We start from the raw sequence: 19,600 nt of genomic DNA, 5'->3' as shown, positions 1-19,600 counted from the left end.
CGAGCATCTTCAATGATTGGGATAACGTTTGTTCGCTTCTTGGCCATATTGATCAAATCACGTCCAGATCGGTGAGAGAACTCAACGGCATAGACGGCACCTTCGGGACCAACAACGTCGGCAACGTGAGAGACGGAAGTACCAGAGGCAGCACCGAGGTAGAGGACCTTCTTTCCAGGAGCGATGTGAATGTTATCAACACCACCGAGGATACCAGCGGCAATCTTGGAACGGAAAGGATTCCAGACACGGTATTCAACCTTGGTACCATCAGCACCTTCAACGGAGATGCGCTTTTCGCCATAGACGGCTTCGCCGGGAACCAAGTTCTTGGTGACAAGCAAATCTTCCTTACCACGGGCAACAAAGATACCTTCGTGTCTGTGAGGTTCGATGATGACCTTGGCTCCTCCCTTGGCACCACCAGCGGCACCACCACGACCTCCACGGGCACCACCACGTCCACCACGGGGAGCACCACGACCGCCACGAGCACCTCCTATAACAAAATCAAGTCAAAAGGAAATAAGGTTAGTCATATTGAGTTATTGACGAAACATGAACTGTCCTATTTTTTCGATGGATACATACCTCTGGCGCCACCGCGACCACCTTGAACACCTCCTCCTCTAGCGCCGAAGCCTCCACGACCACCTCCACGAGGACCTCCACGGCTGGCTGTGATGATGAAAATAGGGTTATATTTAGCAAAAGTCGTTCAATACAGCATAAACGTTAGGTTGAGACTATGGTTACCTCCACGGGAACCGCCACGACCACCACGATCATAAGCCATTTTGTTGAGTGATTAGTTTAGAAAAAAAAAGAGGGAAAGGGTTCTTCACAGAAAAAAATTTCCAGTGGAAACAGCGGCTGAACAATAAAAAAAATCGCTCGAGTCAAAGCGGTCACGGTGGCTTAAAAAATCGTGCGAGCCAATCAGATGTGTATTATATCCTGAGCTTTTGCCTGTCAATTTTCGACTGACTTATGGTTCCTGCAGTCTAAAAATGTCAAATTCAAGTCATGTAACCGAGAAAACTGAAGACTCGCGTCTGCAAGACAGAGCAAAGCAGAGAATTACATTAATAAGAGATGATGACGATGAAGCGCCTGTACGTCAACCACAGCCTTTTCCAAGCAATGTCACAAACCATGATAGTGAGGGAAAGCTCTTTGATGGAGAAAACACCCCACAAAACATCGCAACATATGGATTCGGTCTTGGAATATTGGCCGGATGCAGTATAGCATTTGCTGCAACGGGTGTGATTTACCCTCAAATGTGGCTATTCTTAATGTGCTTGGCTATCTTCCACTTCTTAGAGTATTTGGCAACTGCGCTCTTCAATGGACCTAAACTCAGCTTGGATTGTAAGTGGATCAAGCATAAGAGGTACTAAAAAAATCTATTGCGAAACACTAATCCCTTTTTGTAGCCTTTCTGATCAACCACAGCACTCACTATCACGCTGCTCATCTCGCTGGCCTTACCGAATTTTTAATAGAGGCGTACTTCTTTCCTTCTTGGAAACAATTCGGTGTCATCAATTGGCTCGGTAAGCTTCCGCGTTTCGAGATAAATCTGCACAATTGAAAAAAAAAAAAGGAAGTCGTGACTAACTCTTTGTCATAGGTCTCGTTCTGATGGTATCTGGCCAAGCTGCTCGTACTATCGCCATGTTTTCAGCGAAATCAAACTTCTCTCACCACATCGTCTCATACAAAGCTTCTAACCATGTCCTCGTCACCAGTGGCATTTATTCCATCATGCGACACCCCTCCTACTTTGGATTTTACTGGTGGGCGATAGGTGCTCAGGTGGTGTTGATGAATCCAATTTGCTTTGCGCTATTCGTTTACTGGCTGCATCGTTTCTTCTCAGATCGCATCCAGTATGAAGAGCACACCTTGTCTAGATTCTTCCGCGAAGAATGGGACGCTTACAAGAAAAAGACACCCACTTTGATGCCCTTCATTGCTTAGAATATCATCTATACCATACCAGCATTGGCAATTTGCATGCACATTTGTTTATATATCATCCATTTTTTTAACATTAACCAACAAACACTGTTTGGTAGAATATAATGTACTTGTGTAGCTTTATGAAAACGATTGTGGTTATTCTATTTTTGCGATTATCAAATATGGTTCCTCTAAGACTGCTTGGTCATTTCGTAGATGAAATAATGGAAGGCATCACCTAGAGTGCTGACCTTGATACCATCCCAACAATCTCGTTGCAAATGTCGCTTACGGAAATGAGGTTGACCGAAAGTGATATAGATAAATTTGCCTCCGACTTTGAGTACTCGCGTTACTTCATCTACCTCTGCCTTCACTTCTTGAATAAGCTCTGGTGATGGATCCCAAACGTCTCCTCTGTCGCACATCAATGCGTCCATAGTGCCTTTGTCAATTACAATATCATATGACTGATCTTCAAATTTGAGATCTCGAATATCCATTTCTAACCCTGATGCCCGTCATTAACAAAAGCAATGGCAGCGTTGGATCTAATTGAGTATACACTTACATTTCATCTCTGGCCGATCTACACATCTTTCTGCCATTTGCTTGATGACAGTGGCGGAATAATCGATATTGGTAATGTTCTTGTACCCATCATCATACATGTCTTCTCCTAAAGCTGAGAGGAAATCAGCCCCGATCCTTCAATCCGTTTTTTGACGGGAATATTCACTTACTGCTGTTGCCACATCCAAGCATGAGGATACTTGATTCCTTCGATGGTATGGCTGCGTTGAATGTAGGCTTAAGGTCTTCGTACGTCTTGAACCAGTCAAAAGTGACCTGTGGTGATTCTCTGCAAGTCATTAGATTAGCAATGTTCTGGAGTAACTTTCGCAATTATCTCGACTTACTTTTGGTACCGCTCTTCCCAGTACTGTTGTGTTTTGTAGGCGGTGGGATCTTCGGGAATGACCTCTTGGGAGGTTGAGGCAACCATGGTGAGCAAAAGTAATGTAGGACACTGACCAAGAAAAAAAATTCTGACAGCGGTCTTTTCAGTGCTTCGACAACCCCCTCAATACCAATGACCAAACGCAAGGCCGCCTTATGCTTCACAGGAGGAAAAGACTGCACACTAGCATTGCATCGTGCTGTGCGCAGCGAAGAATTTGACATCTGTCTATTAGTGACCTTTGCACCTGCCAACATGCAGAAATTCAAAGCTCATCCCATGTCAGTGGTTGAAATGCAGACTCAGTCAATAGGAATTCCTCACAAGGTCTGTCTCGTGGATGGCCCTGATTTCCTTGGAAGCTACCGTACACATATTACTAGTCTTAAGGAGGAGTATGGTATTGAAGCGTTGGTGACAGGTAGGATATTAGGTTTATTAGATGCAGCGCGTATTACAAACTCACGCAGAGAAAATTCTAGGCGATATTCTGGATGTCTGTCATAGCTTCATGCCCAGAGCGGTGGAAACAACAGGAGTAGAGCTCGTTAGACCACTGTGGGAGGCTCCTAGATCAGAAATTCTGGAAGATATCTGGACACAGCAATTCGATGTCCTCATCTCCTGTTTAAATATCACCAAGTTCGACAGCGGTCTCGACATAGAAAGCTTTGTCGGAAAGAAACTGACCAGAGAACTCTTGGAAAAAGTCAGGGAACACAACGTCAAGTCTGGCCTTGATGTGGATCTTGCTGGTGAATATGGTGAATTCCATACTATGGTTCTTGATGCACCATTGTTTAAATCCAAGCTTGATGCCACTGGTGGTCAAATTATTCGTGATGGAGATTTTGCGTATTGGAGCTTTTCGAAAACTGGTATGGCCGCGAAATAAGATATTGAAGTAATAGGCTATAGTTTCTTTTTCAAATCTCAGCTCACTTCGTCAGACTTCCATTTATTTTTCCAATCCTCTTCGTTTCAATTAAATTCGTTCGTCACGGCCCCGTGTTTTGTTTATTATTATTTTGCAGGCGACATTGTGAATTTTTGAAAAATGGAGTCGATCGGCGTGGGATTGTCATCCCCTTTTTTTTTTTTTTTTCTTGTTTGTGGATCTTGTTGAAGCCAGTCACTGGAGGGCTAAATGCGGCGTTTCAAAAAAAGATGGCCAAAACGGGCTGATCCCAAATTGCCAGGTACTGGGCAAGCGTTCAACTCGAACGAGATTTATGTTTAATAATGGGCTCTTCCGCCAATAATCCGATACTATCCCACTTGGTATTTTGGATTTCATTTGCTGTCGTTATCCTGGCAGCCTTTGCAAGGTTTTTCATAGGTAATGTTTGCATCCATCTGGTCCACCACGTTTTCATCTCGATGGCTCATCGCTCTCGATCCAATTAGAACCATATGACAAGGAAAGATGTTCAAGCGTCCTTACCGATGGCTGGTGGCTAGACTCTTCATACAAGAACTGGCAACCTGCTGGATGTATGATGCATACCTACAAGCCCCAAGAAATTGAGGATTGTTTTACTGGCACTCGGATTCTTTTTGTTGGTGATTCAGTCGTCCGCAACCAGTTTTACGGAGTAGCAAAGCTCATCAATCCTGAAGTAGATACATCTGGAGAAAAGCATACTGATCGTCGGCTCGGATATGAAGAGGCAGAATTTACACTGGAATTTTGGTGGGACCCATATCTCAACTCCACAAGAACCTTATCCATGTTAGAGGGTCAAGATTCAGACAAAGCCCCGAACCTTGTGGTCTTTGGAACTGGACTATGGTATCTTCGCTATGAAGGTGAAGATGCGTTCAGTGGATGGAAAAGTGCTGTCGATAAAGTGTTTGATGCTGCCAAAATGCCAAGCCCCATCGCCCACAGCTTATTGTTGTCGCCTGTCGAAGAGCCTGATTATGATCATCTGAATCAAGATCGTGCAGTTACCATCCGCCCTGATGCTGTCCAGATGATGAACTCTTATCTTAAGGATCAAGTTTCAATTGTGAAGCCCTCTCCAGCTCGCCTTGTCGTTCCGTTTGCCTGGAATTTGATGAGCGAAAATGTTGGCGATGTCTCTAGTGACGGCTTGCACTTTAATCCCATCATCACCGCCATGCAGGCAGAGATCTTGCTCAATTTCAAATGCAATGACCAGCTTCCCAAGAAATTCCCTATGGATCACACATGCTGCTACCGATACCCAATCACTCGATGGTATCAAAATGTCATCTTCTTTGTCATTCTTATCTGCGTACCATTTGCGCTATATATGCGGTCTTCCGGTAAGTTTTTGTTTAAGCACTGTTGAAAGTCGTACATTGGGTTTATCTAATATTCGTTGATTGTTTTATTTTTCTAGAGAAACCGCTGTTCAATTCTTCATTATACAGATTGATCCCTTCTGAGAAGGCACTGACAGCTGCATTTATGTTTGGTATTGGAGTGGTTTATATGTACTTTTGCGATCGTACCACCTTGTTTGCAAAGGCACAAAAACAGTTTGACCCAAATGTATTCGGAATCCTGATTCTCGTAACCTTGGCAGCTGGAATTGTCACCATGAAGAGCAGCAAGCGGGAAGGAGATCAAGGTTTTCTCAATCGTGATCAAACAGATGAATGGAAAGGCTGGATGCAAATTGTCATTTTGATATATCACTATCTCGCTGCCTCTGGTACTTCAGGAATCTACAACCCTATTCGTGTTTTGGTAGCTGCCTACCTTTTCCAGACTGGTTATGGTCACTTCTTCTTTTTCTACAAGAAGGGTGATTTTGGCATCGCAAGATTCATGAACGTCATGGTCCGCCTCAACCTGTTAACTGTAGTCCTAGAGTATGCTATGAACACCAATTATCTCAGCTACTACTTCACACCCCTCGTCAGCTTCTGGTTCATCATCATTTGGACAATGATGTATATTGGCAACGCATATAACAAGAACCCTTGGTTCCTTCTCGGCAAAATGGCAGTATTCATGGCTATCACCACTTATATCATAAAAGGAGAAGGAATTATGAAGGCTATTTTCGATATCTTTGAGCTCTTATTCAACATTCACTGGAATCCAGTTGAATGGCAATTCCGTCTCTCTTTGGATGCTTGGATCGTTTACATCGGCATGCTCTGTGCCTTCATCACTATCAAGTTCGGAGAGATGAAGGTTAGCGAGAGACCTCAATGGCCAATGATCAAACGCTTATCCATAATTGTGTCTATCGTGGCTATGTTTTGGTATTTCTGGTTCGAACTCTCTCAGCCTGGTAAAGTGGAATACAATGCCTATCATCCTTATATCTCCTGGATTCCGATCATTTCTTTCATCATTCTTCGCAATGCAACTCTCAAGCTTCGAAACACATCTTCCACTCTATACGCGTTCATCGGTAAATGCTCACTTGAGACCTTCATTGGCCAGTTCCATATGTGGCTGGCCGCAGACACCAAAGGTTTACTAGTTGTACTTCAACCTGCTGGATGGGTCCGAGGTCTCGGATGGTGGATCAACATGTTTGTTTCAACGGCATTGTTTGTCTATGTCTCATACTGGCTCAGCCAGTCTACCGGTGAGATCACAGCTTATTTGTGTGCGAAATCTCCTGCGCCTGAGGCAGGCCGTCAACACAATGCAACAGGTCAAGATGGCGTTCCATTGTTACCCACCAACCTGACCCCCGAAGAGCAGCAATTACGACTAGAGAACGAAGAGGTCTTGATCCGACCACAGAAACGGGGAATATTGGATTCTGTCGAGTCTATTTGGCAGGACTTAAGAGTTAGAAGTGTTTTCATCCTTCTACTACTAGCTGTTATTAATCATTTTTGTTGATGAAAAACTGTACACATGCATTGCATCGAATATATCCTTGCAAGTCATTTTGTTTTTTCTTGCACATAAAAACTATAGGTATTGCACTGTAATAAAAATCTTAAATCTCTACAAATATGTCTTGTGCTGTCATTATTTTTTAATTATTTGTTTTGATTGCTGCTGTCCTCGTTATACTTGGTAGTTAGACGTTATGGCGAGATGTTGGAGGATAGGACGTACCTTGGTAGGTTTATGTATGTGCTTTGAAGTATGTGATGTCGCTTCCAGTTACGTATCGGCAAAAGTAATTTTACTTATTCTATAATTTTTAAAACGTTGCTATTTTCAATAACTAGTCGTCTTCACATCGAGTGGGGCGGGTTAACACTGACGAAGACTCCATCCTTTGGCGGATTCACTGAAAGGTGACCGGAGTTTTAATTACACAGGTCAAGTCGTGTCGTCATCGTTTTTGGATTCTGTCTGGGATTCACCGACATATGGTCAGGCGAAGGCCAGGCAAGGAACAGCCTTCCTCTTTTTCGATTGAAATGGTGAGCAACCTATCCATGATAATTTACATGGGATGTTAGCAATCGACAGAAAGATAATAGACGAATCGATGGATTGATGGATGGATGATGATATCGAATGCGACATATCAGCTCTTTGACATTTTACTTTGAGAATGCAACGTCGAATTTTTGGACATTTCAAAGGCATTTGACATTTTCGCACAACATTTCAACGCCAACCGCAAGCTCAAACGCAACTTCTGCATCCTGCAGAATTACTTTTCTGTCGATTGCTATTCTCCCCGATTTCGTCATACCTTACATAACTAAATCCTGAAACCTTCCTTTACCAAACAGCCTTCCAACAAGTCATTCAAGACCAAGCGTATCTTGGGCAAGGCTCAAAAGCAAAATCGACCTATTCCCCAGTGGATCCGCATGCGTACTGGCAACACAATCAAGTAAGTCACTTGCCTTATTGGCGTATCATGCGTGTCATAGACTATCCTCTAACCAAACTGCCTGCCTTTACAGCTGGAACGCAAAGCGTCGTCACTGGCGCCGCACCAAGCTCAACCTTTAAAGGAGTGGATATCGATTACAATGTGTTTCATCACACGCTTTTCTTCTACAATGTTGTGCTAAATACGGGAAGCCTCCCAAAAAAATAAAAGTCAAGCATTTTGACGTTGATCACTGATATCATTCAACTCTCAATGGGAAATTTTTTAAACTTTTACACTCATTTCCATTTTACCTTCTCATTTCACAAATTCGGTATCACCATGCGATAGAAACCATAAGATTATAGTGTGCGCAGCGCACCGCGCGCATTATTGTAACCCATCGTCATCTAATTGGCATAACGTAATACCCTGTCTGTGGGTAATTCGACAGGTTACTGTTTCCCTTCTGGGACAAGAGACATCAACTCGATGATCGTAGCGATACTCATATAGTTAAAACTTGTGAAACAGGCTTTTCTTTTCTTTTCCTTGGACGTCCCTTGGTGGATCCATCACATTGGTGTCAGTGCTTAAAATATCTCACGGAATGAAACAAGGGGATAAGCACACCTCAATCTGCGGCGCCGTTTTGAATCATCTTCCCCCTCATTTCCCCTGCCATAGATGACAGTGATTAGAAGCAAGCACAAGTATCCACTGTGGACTTCACAAGAGAAATAAAGGTAAAATTGACGATCCGCCCCCTTCACTTTAGTAGTACTGCTTAAAGTGAAAGACGCAAGATAAAATGTACAGCAAAGGTTAGTGTGGTACAAACATGCTGTGGTGACAAAATTGACGCGTGGTCCCCAGAAAAGCAAGCTGTATTCCTTTTTCCAACTTTCATCAGAAATATCACTGAAAAAGACGTCCTGTAGACCAGCGCCTTCTTTTTTTTTTACATCAGAGCCATACACGATCTTTCACTTCACTCGCCAACCATACTGGAGTTTTTATTTCATTGTAATGGCCCAACTGCTATCATTGAATCCAAGTATATTGATCAAGGTGGTCGATACACTTGCCTTAAAAGACGTCATTCTACTTGCCAGTACCTGTCGCCAACTACACCAATTGATCTATGAGACAGCAGATATCTGGAATGCTGGTATGCTATTCGAGGACCATAATCAAGATATCGATGATGAAGTTATCGCCTACATCGTACCTCGCATTACTCGAAGTTATGGGATTCATTCATTGAAAATTATAGGTTTACACAAAGTAACCTCAATTGGTATACTTCAAATCTTCGACCAATTCGCCCACGCCTTGAAAGATATTGAGCTTGGCACTTCTATGGCCGTCATAGAAGCACTCACGGATCATTTAGAAGCATTCTCTCTGAAGTTAGGCTTGTTGCAAGCTGCCAATTCTATCCCTCTGACATTTTGGGAATATCGCTGTCACCATAAGGAATACATGGAGCAAGTAGCTGCCTACATGTCGCAGTCATTGCCCAGTCCGACGGATTCCAAAAATACCAACTACTCACATGCTGAATTATTTGCAAGGCTAAGATGGCTCCAGCTTCCAACCAAATTGGACGATCCTCCGTTCGAGCACTTGGAGAAAATTAAAGTTATCATCACCGATGGGGACGATCATGCCATTTTGCTGAAGCTGCGATCCTTGATTGCATATCTGTCTGGGGCTAACTTGGAAAGTGATGCGGAATCCGATGAACAGAAGCATAGCGAGGCACATGCGGATCGATGGCATACGATTAATCGCAAACAAAAGGTTGCGGACATCGTTTCGAAATTAGAAATTCTGCATCAGCCTTCCATTGCTCCAAGCACACCCCAATTGTCCGCGCAGCAACCACCAGCACATTTAAATCAACAACAACAACAACAACAAGATCCATACCATCATAGAACTCTTCCTGCACTACCCATGGTGTCAGGAGCATGCCCGGAAGGAGCAATGTGCACGCCATACGATCGGCAAGAAACGCCAATCCCCCCATCACCACCATCCGCTACTGATTCCCGCAAGCGTAGACTTGCTCAATCTGAGCCTCGGCTTTCCTCTGAAGAAAGCAAACGAAGCAGGCGATCCCCATCCACCCAACCCGTTGTCAAAGTTTACCGCTACCGCCGAAGACGATCATCCGGTTTCGAATCACAGTCAGACCAAGAACGCCAGCAACATGCTTACAGGCATCCTGTTTCGAATTAGAATGTGGTCATTCCCCCTGCTCCCTTTCCGCTCAGACTATGAGCTTTCTTTCCTTGACAACAAGGAATTTTTATATAAAAAAAATGGTATCTTCCGGGAGCCTAGGCTATTGTATATGCTGCGAGATAGAATTTCCTTGTGATTTTCGTTTTCTTTTTTTTTGGTTTTCAACAGATTGCTATTCGAGGGGATTTCCCCTTCCATATGTAATGATGATGCCTGCATGCTATCAAATAAACGAGACAAAGTAAAAGAAAAAAAAAAAGGTCAAACTTAACCCAACCCCACCGAAGCTAGTCGGTCCTAGTCCATTAATTTGGCCATTCGTACTGCGCGCGTTCATTCTCCATAAGAGCAAAATTCGGACATGGTAGGAATGGGTAATCCTTCAAATTTTTTTTCTTGCTGGTGCAGCATGGGGTGTACAAAAGCGGTACCATATGGGTGTGGCAGAACACATTCATTGACAAGTTTTTTTCTAACTACGACCCCATGATGTATGCCAACTGTCAAACGTTAAGTTCGAAGGGGCAGTTTAGTATCAGTTAATACTTTCTGCCCGCCGCCAAATTTTAATGCGGTGATTGCATTTGCTGGACAAAGCACACAACCACCACTGACTTGTGGACTTTACTCCCAGGAGTTCAGGGCACTCTACCTACATATAAAAGAAAGCCTGCCAATGACGCAAAAGTGTTTGTGCCCATCCTAGGGGTACCAAAAATCGAGACTTGCTCCCGGAAGTGCAGGTAGATCATCAACGCAAGGTCAGTTAACAGGGCAGGTTAGCTGATATACGCCGAGACACATTGCAGACACGCGGTAAGTCTGTGAGCGAAATGGGATTTTATTTTTGGGGGTGGCAGTGAAACAGTTCACGTGTATTCTACTGGTGCTATTGGCTGTACCGAGGTTGGCGATCATGGGGAGGTGTTACGGTATAAAAAAAAGAGGAGCAACTCCTTTTTCGCTATAAAAAGGCTGTTTCTACTTTGAAGCGCTCGGCCATTTTTTTATTATTTCGTCTTTCAATACACACACCCACACACCAAGTATCTTTATCCAACATGGCATGCTCTCATCCCTCAAAACCACAAAACGTCAACGGCTCATATATTGTTAAACCTGTCAACTTGTCAGGAGGACAATGTTCTTGGTGTAAGTTAATTACATAAAAAAAAAATTTTTTTTTTTTGACGTTTGACGCGTTAACTAACTTTTGCGTACCTTCAGGTGGAAAATACGGTCATAAGCGACCTACCTGCCCACTCCTCAAGTAACATATACCCCACCATCGCCAAACCAATTTTGTTTATTCATGCGGATAGGATCACTCTCTATCCAATTTATCTCCCCATCATTACCACATACGCACACCTAAAAATGAAAACAAAAACAATACAGAGGGACCAGTAATCTAACTACCCTGCTTGTTCCGCACCGAGCCCATCCATTCTCAGCCCTCCTCTACCTTCTTGTTCACTCTCAAACAACTGCGACATAGTGCGTGGAGAACTCCGTTTCATCGCATCATCTCATATAACCCAAAACCACATGTACCATTCTCTATTTTCGTTTTTGAAAACTCAAAAATTTCACTACTTTTCTCCTCTCCTGCTAAAGTCACTCCCCTTTTTTAAAACGCATATATTCTTTATCATGGCCGTCTGCTCGTTCTTGAACAACAGTCTGAGCCTTACTTCCTGGAATCGCACAAAAATTAGTTAGCATTTAGACAACTGTCGCCAGTTTTCGAGTCTCACTTGTATACAATTCAGCAAGTTCTCTATAAAAAAATTATTTCCTCATTTACAAATTGCAGCGTTGCGGGATGATGTTAAGGATCAAATACAGTGAGAGAGTGTTAAGACCATGACGGACCAGTTCCGGTGGAATCGACGATGAGGACGCGAACATCGTCGATGAAAGTAACACATCAAGTCTGATGGAAGTGGGGGGTCCATTACATTGGGCGCTGCGCCATACGGAAAGATACCCACCCATGGTGCAACCAAGCTTTCAAAATAAGTTCAAGACTGAGTTCAACACCACAAAAAATATGAAACATAAAATATAATAGTCCTATAATAAAATAATATATACGTCCGTGAGTTAAAATGTTTCAAAGTTTGCACACCAGTGGGGAACTTCGCTCGAGAATGACATCTCTATCATATTACAATTGATTTTCGGAACACCATTTACGGGAAAACGAAACGATGGTCGACAAGCGGTACAAGAACCATAAGGTTTACTAGCTCGTGGTGGACATCACTGTTGCCAAACGTTCAAAGTAAGAGCGACACACACATTAATGCATGTGGATAGGGAACCATGCAACTTAGCTCGAGGGATCAACAGATTGTGATTGTGTATTTTTTATTCTCAGGTTCAGCGCAAACATCGAATTCGCTCCAACATGCCAATTTGGAAAAAATTTAGTTCGATTGATACAGGGCCATCTTTGGGGGGCTCCTTTCAAATCGATTTATTGCTGGTGTTACCGTACCGTGTGTTGTAACCTTGTGAAATGGAGCCAAAATAATTTCTGAAGGGTCTATAGATTGGGTCGAAAAGTTTCTGACGTTGATGGCTTCATAGTCGTCCAGTGTTGGCCACAAATTTACGCTGTCAGCCGTTTGACACGTGCATTAACGTTCTTATCGCCGCCCTTTTTATTTTTTAATCGCCACCTAAACCGATAAACCAACAAAGTCAAAGCACTCAACAGAGTCAAAGCTCAAACCGTTCCATACATTTAATCTGATCGCTCTGGAAATCAATCGATTTGGTAACGCCGAGACTGAAGTATTATTACCGTTATGGTGTGACAACGATGGGTTAGTCGATTCATGATGTTGGGACCTATCCATACTGTTGGACCTCCTAGTTATTTCAAGAATGAGGCTTTCGCACAACCACTTTGAAAGTGAACGAGATAAAGTGCCACGACGTCATGACTCCTCCTCTGAGAGCTCTGACATACAAGGAGTTCTGAAAAAGGTCTTTCGCAAACCTTAACCTAGCGGTACTTATTCTGCAAAGTAGTAAAGTTTGTCGTCAGCGTTCATTATGTTTTCTGAACAGGGAACGCAATATAAACTCAAGAGGTGTGCGAGAAATTTGAACAAACATGATGGTGCTTTGCATGTGCTTCGCCTAAACTGGCGCCACCACATTCAAAAGGTTCTTACGGTGTACTAGCGTTGGCTGAGGAATCAACTTTTAGTCATAAATTGTAACAATAGTTAAATACCATGCGCCGGGTGAATCATAGTCTTCTGAATATTGGCTTGATTGAGGCCTGTTCAGAAAATCCAATTACATCATAGCCAGCCTTCAGATGAGCTCGCAGTGTGGACCATTACAATATCTGTCAACGACATATAAGTTTGATTTCTGACTATTCCTACTTTATTATACATATATTGAATTTGACGTGACCCAACAACGAGCATGCTGAGGGGAAAATGCAATCAAAAAGACTTTGTTGAAAGTAATTGAAAGAAAAAAAAAATTTAAAAAAATATATTTACAAACAGATACCGTCATATGTCCGCATTTGAAAGAACTGGCAACTATTCCTTCCATTTCAAATTTTGGGGTATCCGACTTCTTAACAAGTTTTCCTCAGAAAAAGCAGTGCCATCTAGGCGTTATGCAGGTCATCAAACAGACCTAATTTTTTGACAAGTAGGACATTGTAAAGCATGGGACTGCTAATTTTTTTTTACACCTTACTGATGAACAGTAAAAGAAAGAAATGGCGATTTTAGAAAACTCCCACCAGCTACAAAAACGACATAGGGAAGTGTGCTGAAAGTCAAAGAGTAGTAGCAGCATTTGGACATAAGCTAAGCTAACACATTTGCATTTAGAGATTCCTGCTCTAATATAACGACATTATGTCATTTTGCGACGAGTACTTGATTGAGATAGTCAAGACAGGTGATAAATTTCTGTTGGATGGAATGCTATTCATCATGTACTTGTTGAGTTCCTGGGAACTGAAAAGTGTACCTGCTAATCAATGTATAATTCTCCAATCGGATGAAACATTATTTTCTACCACATGAGACTTTGGAATGAGCATATAGGGTAACAGCAACATTATGATGGAATAAAAAAAAGCGCAAAAATTCCTTGCTACCATCAATGATGAAAGACATTCATATTTTCAAATTATAACTTAAACTCTGTTAAAGTCGACATGCCATGCCCTACAGTTAAAAGGCGCGCAATTTGATTGGAAAACAGAATAGGATAAGGTTTAAGTGAGTTGCTGGCGGATTTGGCGGTTCAGGATCAAGGATGACCTTTGAGGTCAAAGTTCATGTTATTTTTTATACTGTGGCATGAAAACTGACATTTAAACGCACTACTGTCAATAATTCGATTATCGCTTTGCCACACATAAAGATTCTGATCCCAATTAACATCATATCAAAGACATATAGCTGTAATGATGAAAGATTGATGCGTTTGAATGCCGTATTATTAATCGCATAGTCTTCCGACAGGCAAACCCCACATTGTGTGAAATTGCCAAATCACAGAGAGGGAAGCAGAACATTTGGGAGCGCCATCATATGGTCGGCCAAATCTGCATGGTTGATGAACGCCGCCTAAAAGTCAATTGTGGGGTAGTCCCAAAACGATTTACCCGCGATGACTGCGGTTAAATGATTCGATGAAAAGAAAACGACAACTACAACATGAACAGGTGACGATATCATCGACAAATATACATGCTCTACGTGCTAATGTTTACACAAAATACATGATGTGACTTTACAATTCGAATGCATCATCGTTATACGTCAATCTGCAATAATGTGTCGGTTGACGTCCAGACATGTTTTGCAAAAGCAAATGTGAATGTTGATCCGACCTTTTTAATTATAGATATAGGGCTTGCTATTGTTTCATTGTAGTGGAATGCTGAGAATACGTGATGGACATAGGTCCAGCGCTGAGAGTCAACTAGAATGGTTTTTTTTTTTTTTTACGGTTTGCGGATCTTGCGGGGTTGACCATTTTGCACAACATGCAAATTTCGGGATCACTTACCACACATGATAGAAATATGCCTTATTGGTATAGAGTTGTCCGAACTGCTCGGGCAACGGCTATTTTCAAATTCTCATTGTTCTTCGTTTTGACCAAAGGAGGGACGATCCTACTGCCCAATGTAATGCTATTGATGGAGACTCAAACTAAGACCAAATGACGAAGGGTGAGCCTGGCAAAATTTCGAATTGGAATCGGGTAATAGAGTCTATATGATTCATACTAGTCCTCCATCAGCAGACATGAACAAATAACTAGCATGCCTCGCCTAGTATACTATTGACATTGCAAAAAAAGCTTGCTACCCATCGGTGATTAGTCGGTGTACAGTCGGTGACTACTGCCACGTTTCTCGAATGCTTGCAGGGCAATGTGAGTTTTTCTTCTTTCGTATTCAACCTTACTTTACTTTCCGCCGAGATATAAAAACGATCTTTAACCTAATCGCTTACCTGGTGCACTCCTCCACCTTTTGTCTCACAAATAAATTCAGAGACCTATCTCTCACGCACTTGATTGCCATGACCTCGTCAGTTATCAATACCGTGCCAGAAGCAGTCGAAAGTACCTCAATACACAATGACCGAAAGTCTACCTCCTCGAACATGTCAGATCCAGAAGTTGCACAGACAGTGGAATTAACGCCACGCCAAGTCTTGAAGAAAAATGCATTGCCAATCATTGAATGTTTCTACATTGGATTCTTACTTGGAGTTAATGACGGTATTGAAATTAAAGATCTGCTACTGCCAACTGATCTACTTCTATGAATCTGACAAAAAAGTATATTGCGAAAATATTTTTCAGGCAATTTCGGTATCATTTTACCAAGACTCAAGGAGTACTATAATATCAGTGACAGTCTTGTATCAATTCTTTTTATTTGCCAAGCCGTTGGTTATTTCCTTTCGGCTTTCCTCAATGGATGGCTGGTAAAAAAACTGAAGGCATTGGGAGCTTTGTACCTTGGCTCTGTCACTACTGTCATCGTCTATGTTCTCCTTCTCATTGGTTTACCCTTCCCTGCCATGTGCTGTTTTATGGCTCTTCTCGGTGGTGCTCTTGCTTTATTGGATGCTGGTTGCAATGTATACCCTTCATTCTTACCTTATGCTACGACTATTTTAAATTTTATTCACGGTAAGTGTGGTGGTATGGTTTCATTCCTGGCTTCCTACCTTTCTAATCCCTTACACCTTCTTACCGTAGCTTTTTACGGTCTGGTAAGCATCATTTCAAAAAAGCAGAAACTTTCAGTCTAACGACCGCTTCATACCATACTAACAAACAAAAAATTGGTGGAATTAGGGTGCCTTGGTCGGTCCATTGATTGCCTCATCGTTGTTGGCCAGTAACTTGTCATGGAAGGTATCGTACATGATTCTATGCGGTTTGGCAGTCTTCAATTGCATACTGTTATGGGTGTCGTTCCGAAAAGTGGCAATCCCAGAACACAATGAAGAAGATGAAGATGTAGCAGAGGAGGCAACGGTGGAAAATGGTTCCGGAATTGTGGAAGAAAAGCAGCCAGCCAAAAAGCGCGGTCTCTTTACTCAGGTCGTTCGACTCAAATACACCTGGATCGTCGCCATCTTCTTGCTATTCTATGTCGGTATTGAAACCACCATTGGTGGCTGGGGATATACCTTCTTGACTGTCGCTCGAAACGGAGATGCTGTGCAGATGGGTCGAGTATGTAGCCTTTCATCTTGTGGTGGGGTGGTCCCCATCTTTTCGCTATGTTTTGATGTCTTTCCTTGGCTAATACAATGCATCTTACTTTCCAGGTCATGTCAGGCTATTGGGTGAGTTGGATTGCTGTTTATATGTTAGAGGAAAAAATGGGTTGTAGCAAATTCTAATCAAAGTTATAGGCGGGTTTGACGGTTGGCCGAGTGATTCTTGGACACATCACAGGCATGTTTGGTGAAAAGCGTATGATCACCTTGTACTGTATCGTAACATGTGGCATGACTATTTTGATCTGGAAGGCAACTTCCATCGGCGCTGATGCTGCAGGCTTGGTCATTGCCGGCTTTTTCTTGGGACCAATGTTTCCTACAGCTATTGCAATCACGCATCAAACGCTGCCAAAGTACTTGCATGCTACCGCTATTGGATTCATTGCTGCGTAAGTGATTATTGATTATTAGGTAGATAAATGCAGACAACTAACCCCTATGTTTGTAGCTTTGGACAAGGCGGTGTTGCATTCTTCCCTTTCATCAATGGTCAAATTATTGATAAAGCTGGAATTGGTGCCATGATGCCGTACACGCTCGGTTTGAGCTTGGCAGCTACCATTATTTGGATTATGTTGCCCGTCAAAACGCCATCATATGACATTATCATCAACGCCTGGAAGAAAATCGTAAAATCTGAAGATAAACCAGTGAATCCTCAACCGGAAGAGATTACAGAGACTTCCGTTCCTGTGAATGAGGAGAAGAGTACCAACAATTGAGCTGGATAGTTTCAACATCAATTTGTACTCTGCAAAACCCGTCACTCATTTCTCACTTTATCTTACCTCTGCCATAATAAATACATCCCAAGCAAGTTATACCATAGTTGAGCGTCTGCTAATGTTCTTAATCACCTTGTAAAATCCTTATGATTAGGAACGAATCGAATAGTTTAGAATTGTTTATGTAAAGGATAAACCTTGCATCTCATTAAGGAATATGGAATGGTACATTTTTCCCGGTACAATACACTGGCGACGATAGAATAATGAGTAAGAAATCTCGTGATGTAATGCTAAAAGCGAACATTATGAAACGTACACGGAATGATTTGATATTTACTAGTGATTATGCAAGAGTATGAAGATGATGTAAACTACAAAATGAAACTTTTTTCGCATACTTACACATACTGATGTATGCTTATCGAGTAGACAAAATGTGCAATGACAGTCTCCTTTCCAATCCTTTTCGTTTTTACATATATGGAAAATCAAGTGCTCACTTCATCAAATTGTTTTCGATAGTGCGCTTATTTGCTCGAGTGCCAAAAGTTTACGCAACTTTAAGGACCGTTAGAGATTGGTGGAGCAGTTACATAGTCCTTCATATCTTCAATACGAGGTAGCAATGAGCTGACTCTAAAGATACCTTCATCAGTCAGCAACTGGAAGAATCTTTTGATAGCAGCTTCACGAGCCAATTTTTCAGACGGTCGAACTGCAGAGACCATCCAAGGCAAGTGGCCATCCCTCGGGTCTACCACCATGTTCAATTCGCATTGCTGGTCTTCTGTTTTTTTATGTTTGTAAACGACACCCCATTTCATAGCCATTGTAATAGCCGCAAAGAGGCTCCTGTAGGAGAACTCGCTCAAGTTCAATTGCATGTGTGTTCGATCAATGAGCGGTTGGCCATCCGGTCCTTCACCAATTAATTTTTCCATGAAAGTACCGCCTTCCGTAATGGCAGATTCAGAGTCGACCGTAACCTCTTCGAATTTTCTTTTCTTTGATGATGGTAGGGTCGCTTCCGTAGGTGCCGGTCTACCGTTGGAAGCAGGGAGAGGCGTGGCATTTGCTAGCGTGGCTGGTGGATTTGGTGTTGGTGTGATAATGTCCGTCATTAACGTGTTCTCCTCCATAACTCCCATTATATTATCCTGGTGTTTTCTCTTGACAGATTTTGAATCCGGCTTTTTGTCGAGTTTGAAGCAAGCTTCAAGGATAGCACCCACGGCCAGCGAGGTAGAAGAGATCATAGCGTTGATAGCTGTCTCAGAGGGGTATTCATTGATGAACGTGCAGTTCTCAGGTAAGGTAATTTTGCAGTAGTATCCATTAGGTGATTTCGTTTCTTCGACCGAGTACGAGGACGGTAATCTTAGGACTTCACCAATGTACCCGAGAAGCTTGCCTAACGTATATGAAGGGTTGGCATTGGCTGCTTTAGTTTGCGCTTGTATCTCGGTTTTCCAAAGCTCCAATCTGGGTAACAGCAATGCGCGGTTGTGGCGGATCTTTTTCAATAGATCGCTTTCCGAAGACATGTGTGTAGGTGGATAGTTGAGTTGCAACATTCGACAAGGCACCAATTCTATTCTTCTTTGTAGCCAGCAAAAGTTGATCCAATCAAATCCGTACTTTCAACGAAGCAAAATTTTTGTCATTCAAATGCTCTGAAATGCCTACCAGCCCGTCATACTGAGCTAGTATACCGTCGTCTTCGCTATTCACTCTTATGCGATAGCTCGTATGTTTGTAAATGGAATTTTTAACATAATACTGTACCCTTTTTCTGATGAGAACAGCAACATAATGGCCTCTATCCCATCAGTTTTGAAGTGGTACGTTGCAGCCGAACAGTGGAAAGCACCATGGCAGTCAAGGCGAGTGAAACATTTTTTGGCAAGCTGACGGCAAATTTCCGAGACGTTCTTTTTGACCCTTAACTCCTAGTACGAGATACTTTTGAAACGAACTCGCTCATCCTTTTTTACTCACTTTGTTCAAAACCAATTTAAAAATGATCTTTTTCACCCATTCTTGTGCACTTATTCTCGCTGGCTTGATGCTTGTTGTTGTACAAGCTCAGAACGGTGACGGTAAGTT

At 42.4% G+C, this 19,600-nt stretch overlaps 9 protein-coding genes across 9 annotated transcripts; 7 read left to right on the top strand and 2 right to left on the bottom strand.

Annotated features, from left to right (window-relative positions):
- Positions 1-707: 707 nt before the first annotated feature.
- On the top strand, positions 708-2,073 carry K450DRAFT_226803 (uncharacterized protein). Its single transcript, XM_051586622.1, has 3 exons — positions 708-1,374; positions 1,440-1,559; positions 1,637-2,073. Exons 1-3 carry the CDS (start codon positions 1,011-1,013, stop codon positions 1,984-1,986), a joined length of 834 nt encoding a protein of 277 aa, XP_051447769.1. The 5' UTR covers positions 708-1,010; the 3' UTR covers positions 1,987-2,073.
- Positions 2,073-3,015, bottom strand: K450DRAFT_226801 (uncharacterized protein). The gene is made up of 4 exons (XM_051586621.1): positions 2,889-3,015; positions 2,712-2,830; positions 2,540-2,653; positions 2,073-2,479 (listed from the first exon to the last, which is right to left on the bottom strand). The coding sequence occupies exons 1-4, from the start codon at positions 2,972-2,974 to the stop codon at positions 2,160-2,162; spliced, it is 639 nt and encodes a 212-aa protein (XP_051447768.1). The 5' UTR covers positions 2,975-3,015; the 3' UTR covers positions 2,073-2,159.
- K450DRAFT_226799 (uncharacterized protein) lies at positions 2,827-3,959 on the top strand. The gene is made up of 3 exons (XM_051586620.1): positions 2,827-2,975; positions 3,037-3,350; positions 3,412-3,959. Exons 2-3 carry the CDS (start codon positions 3,062-3,064, stop codon positions 3,822-3,824), a joined length of 702 nt encoding a protein of 233 aa, XP_051447767.1. The 5' UTR covers positions 2,827-2,975; positions 3,037-3,061; the 3' UTR covers positions 3,825-3,959.
- Positions 3,960-4,141: 182 nt separating this feature from the next.
- Positions 4,142-6,886, top strand: K450DRAFT_184346 (uncharacterized protein). Its single transcript, XM_051584408.1, has 3 exons — positions 4,142-4,268; positions 4,337-5,221; positions 5,299-6,886. The coding sequence occupies exons 1-3, from the start codon at positions 4,172-4,174 to the stop codon at positions 6,765-6,767; spliced, it is 2,451 nt and encodes an 816-aa protein (XP_051447766.1). The 5' UTR covers positions 4,142-4,171; the 3' UTR covers positions 6,768-6,886.
- A 735-nt stretch (positions 6,887-7,621) lies between these two features.
- On the top strand, positions 7,622-7,847 carry K450DRAFT_170627 (uncharacterized protein; the record flags this gene model as incomplete). Its single annotated transcript, XM_051584121.1, has 2 exons — positions 7,622-7,725; positions 7,799-7,847. Coding segments are annotated over 2 exons (153 nt in total), but the record flags the coding sequence as incomplete, so codon positions are not given.
- Positions 7,848-8,238: 391 nt separating this feature from the next.
- On the top strand, positions 8,239-10,219 carry K450DRAFT_226791 (uncharacterized protein). Its single transcript, XM_051586619.1, has one exon. The coding sequence runs from the start codon at positions 8,737-8,739 to the stop codon at positions 9,952-9,954; it is 1,218 nt and encodes a 405-aa protein (XP_051447764.1). The 5' UTR covers positions 8,239-8,736; the 3' UTR covers positions 9,955-10,219.
- Positions 10,220-11,159: 940 nt separating this feature from the next.
- Positions 11,160-11,722, top strand: K450DRAFT_226787 (uncharacterized protein). The gene has a single exon (XM_051586618.1). It carries the CDS (start codon positions 11,509-11,511, stop codon positions 11,680-11,682), a length of 174 nt encoding a protein of 57 aa, XP_051447763.1. The 5' UTR covers positions 11,160-11,508; the 3' UTR covers positions 11,683-11,722.
- Positions 11,723-15,629: 3,907 nt separating this feature from the next.
- On the top strand, positions 15,630-17,488 carry K450DRAFT_269109 (uncharacterized protein; the record flags this gene model as incomplete). Its single annotated transcript, XM_051592911.1, has 7 exons — positions 15,630-15,747; positions 15,832-16,164; positions 16,234-16,247; positions 16,333-16,716; positions 16,812-16,829; positions 16,899-17,155; positions 17,215-17,488. 7 exons carry the CDS (start codon positions 15,630-15,632, stop codon positions 17,486-17,488), a joined length of 1,398 nt encoding a protein of 465 aa, XP_051447762.1.
- Positions 17,489-17,657: 169 nt separating this feature from the next.
- On the bottom strand, positions 17,658-19,126 carry K450DRAFT_226782 (uncharacterized protein). Its single transcript, XM_051586617.1, has 2 exons — positions 17,897-19,126; positions 17,658-17,830 (listed from the first exon to the last, which is right to left on the bottom strand). The coding sequence occupies exon 1, from the start codon at positions 19,066-19,068 to the stop codon at positions 18,055-18,057; it is 1,014 nt and encodes a 337-aa protein (XP_051447761.1). The 5' UTR covers positions 19,069-19,126; the 3' UTR covers positions 17,658-17,830; positions 17,897-18,054.
- Positions 19,127-19,600: the final 474 nt, after the last annotated feature.

This window comes from Umbelopsis ramanniana (genome assembly GCF_025399195.1).
Source record: "Umbelopsis ramanniana AG unplaced genomic scaffold K450scaffold_8, whole genome shotgun sequence".
Classification (NCBI taxonomy): domain Eukaryota; kingdom Fungi; phylum Mucoromycota; class Umbelopsidomycetes; order Umbelopsidales; family Umbelopsidaceae; genus Umbelopsis; species Umbelopsis ramanniana.
The sequence above is the reverse complement of the archived record's forward strand: the minus strand, read 5'-3'. Positions and strand labels throughout refer to the sequence as shown.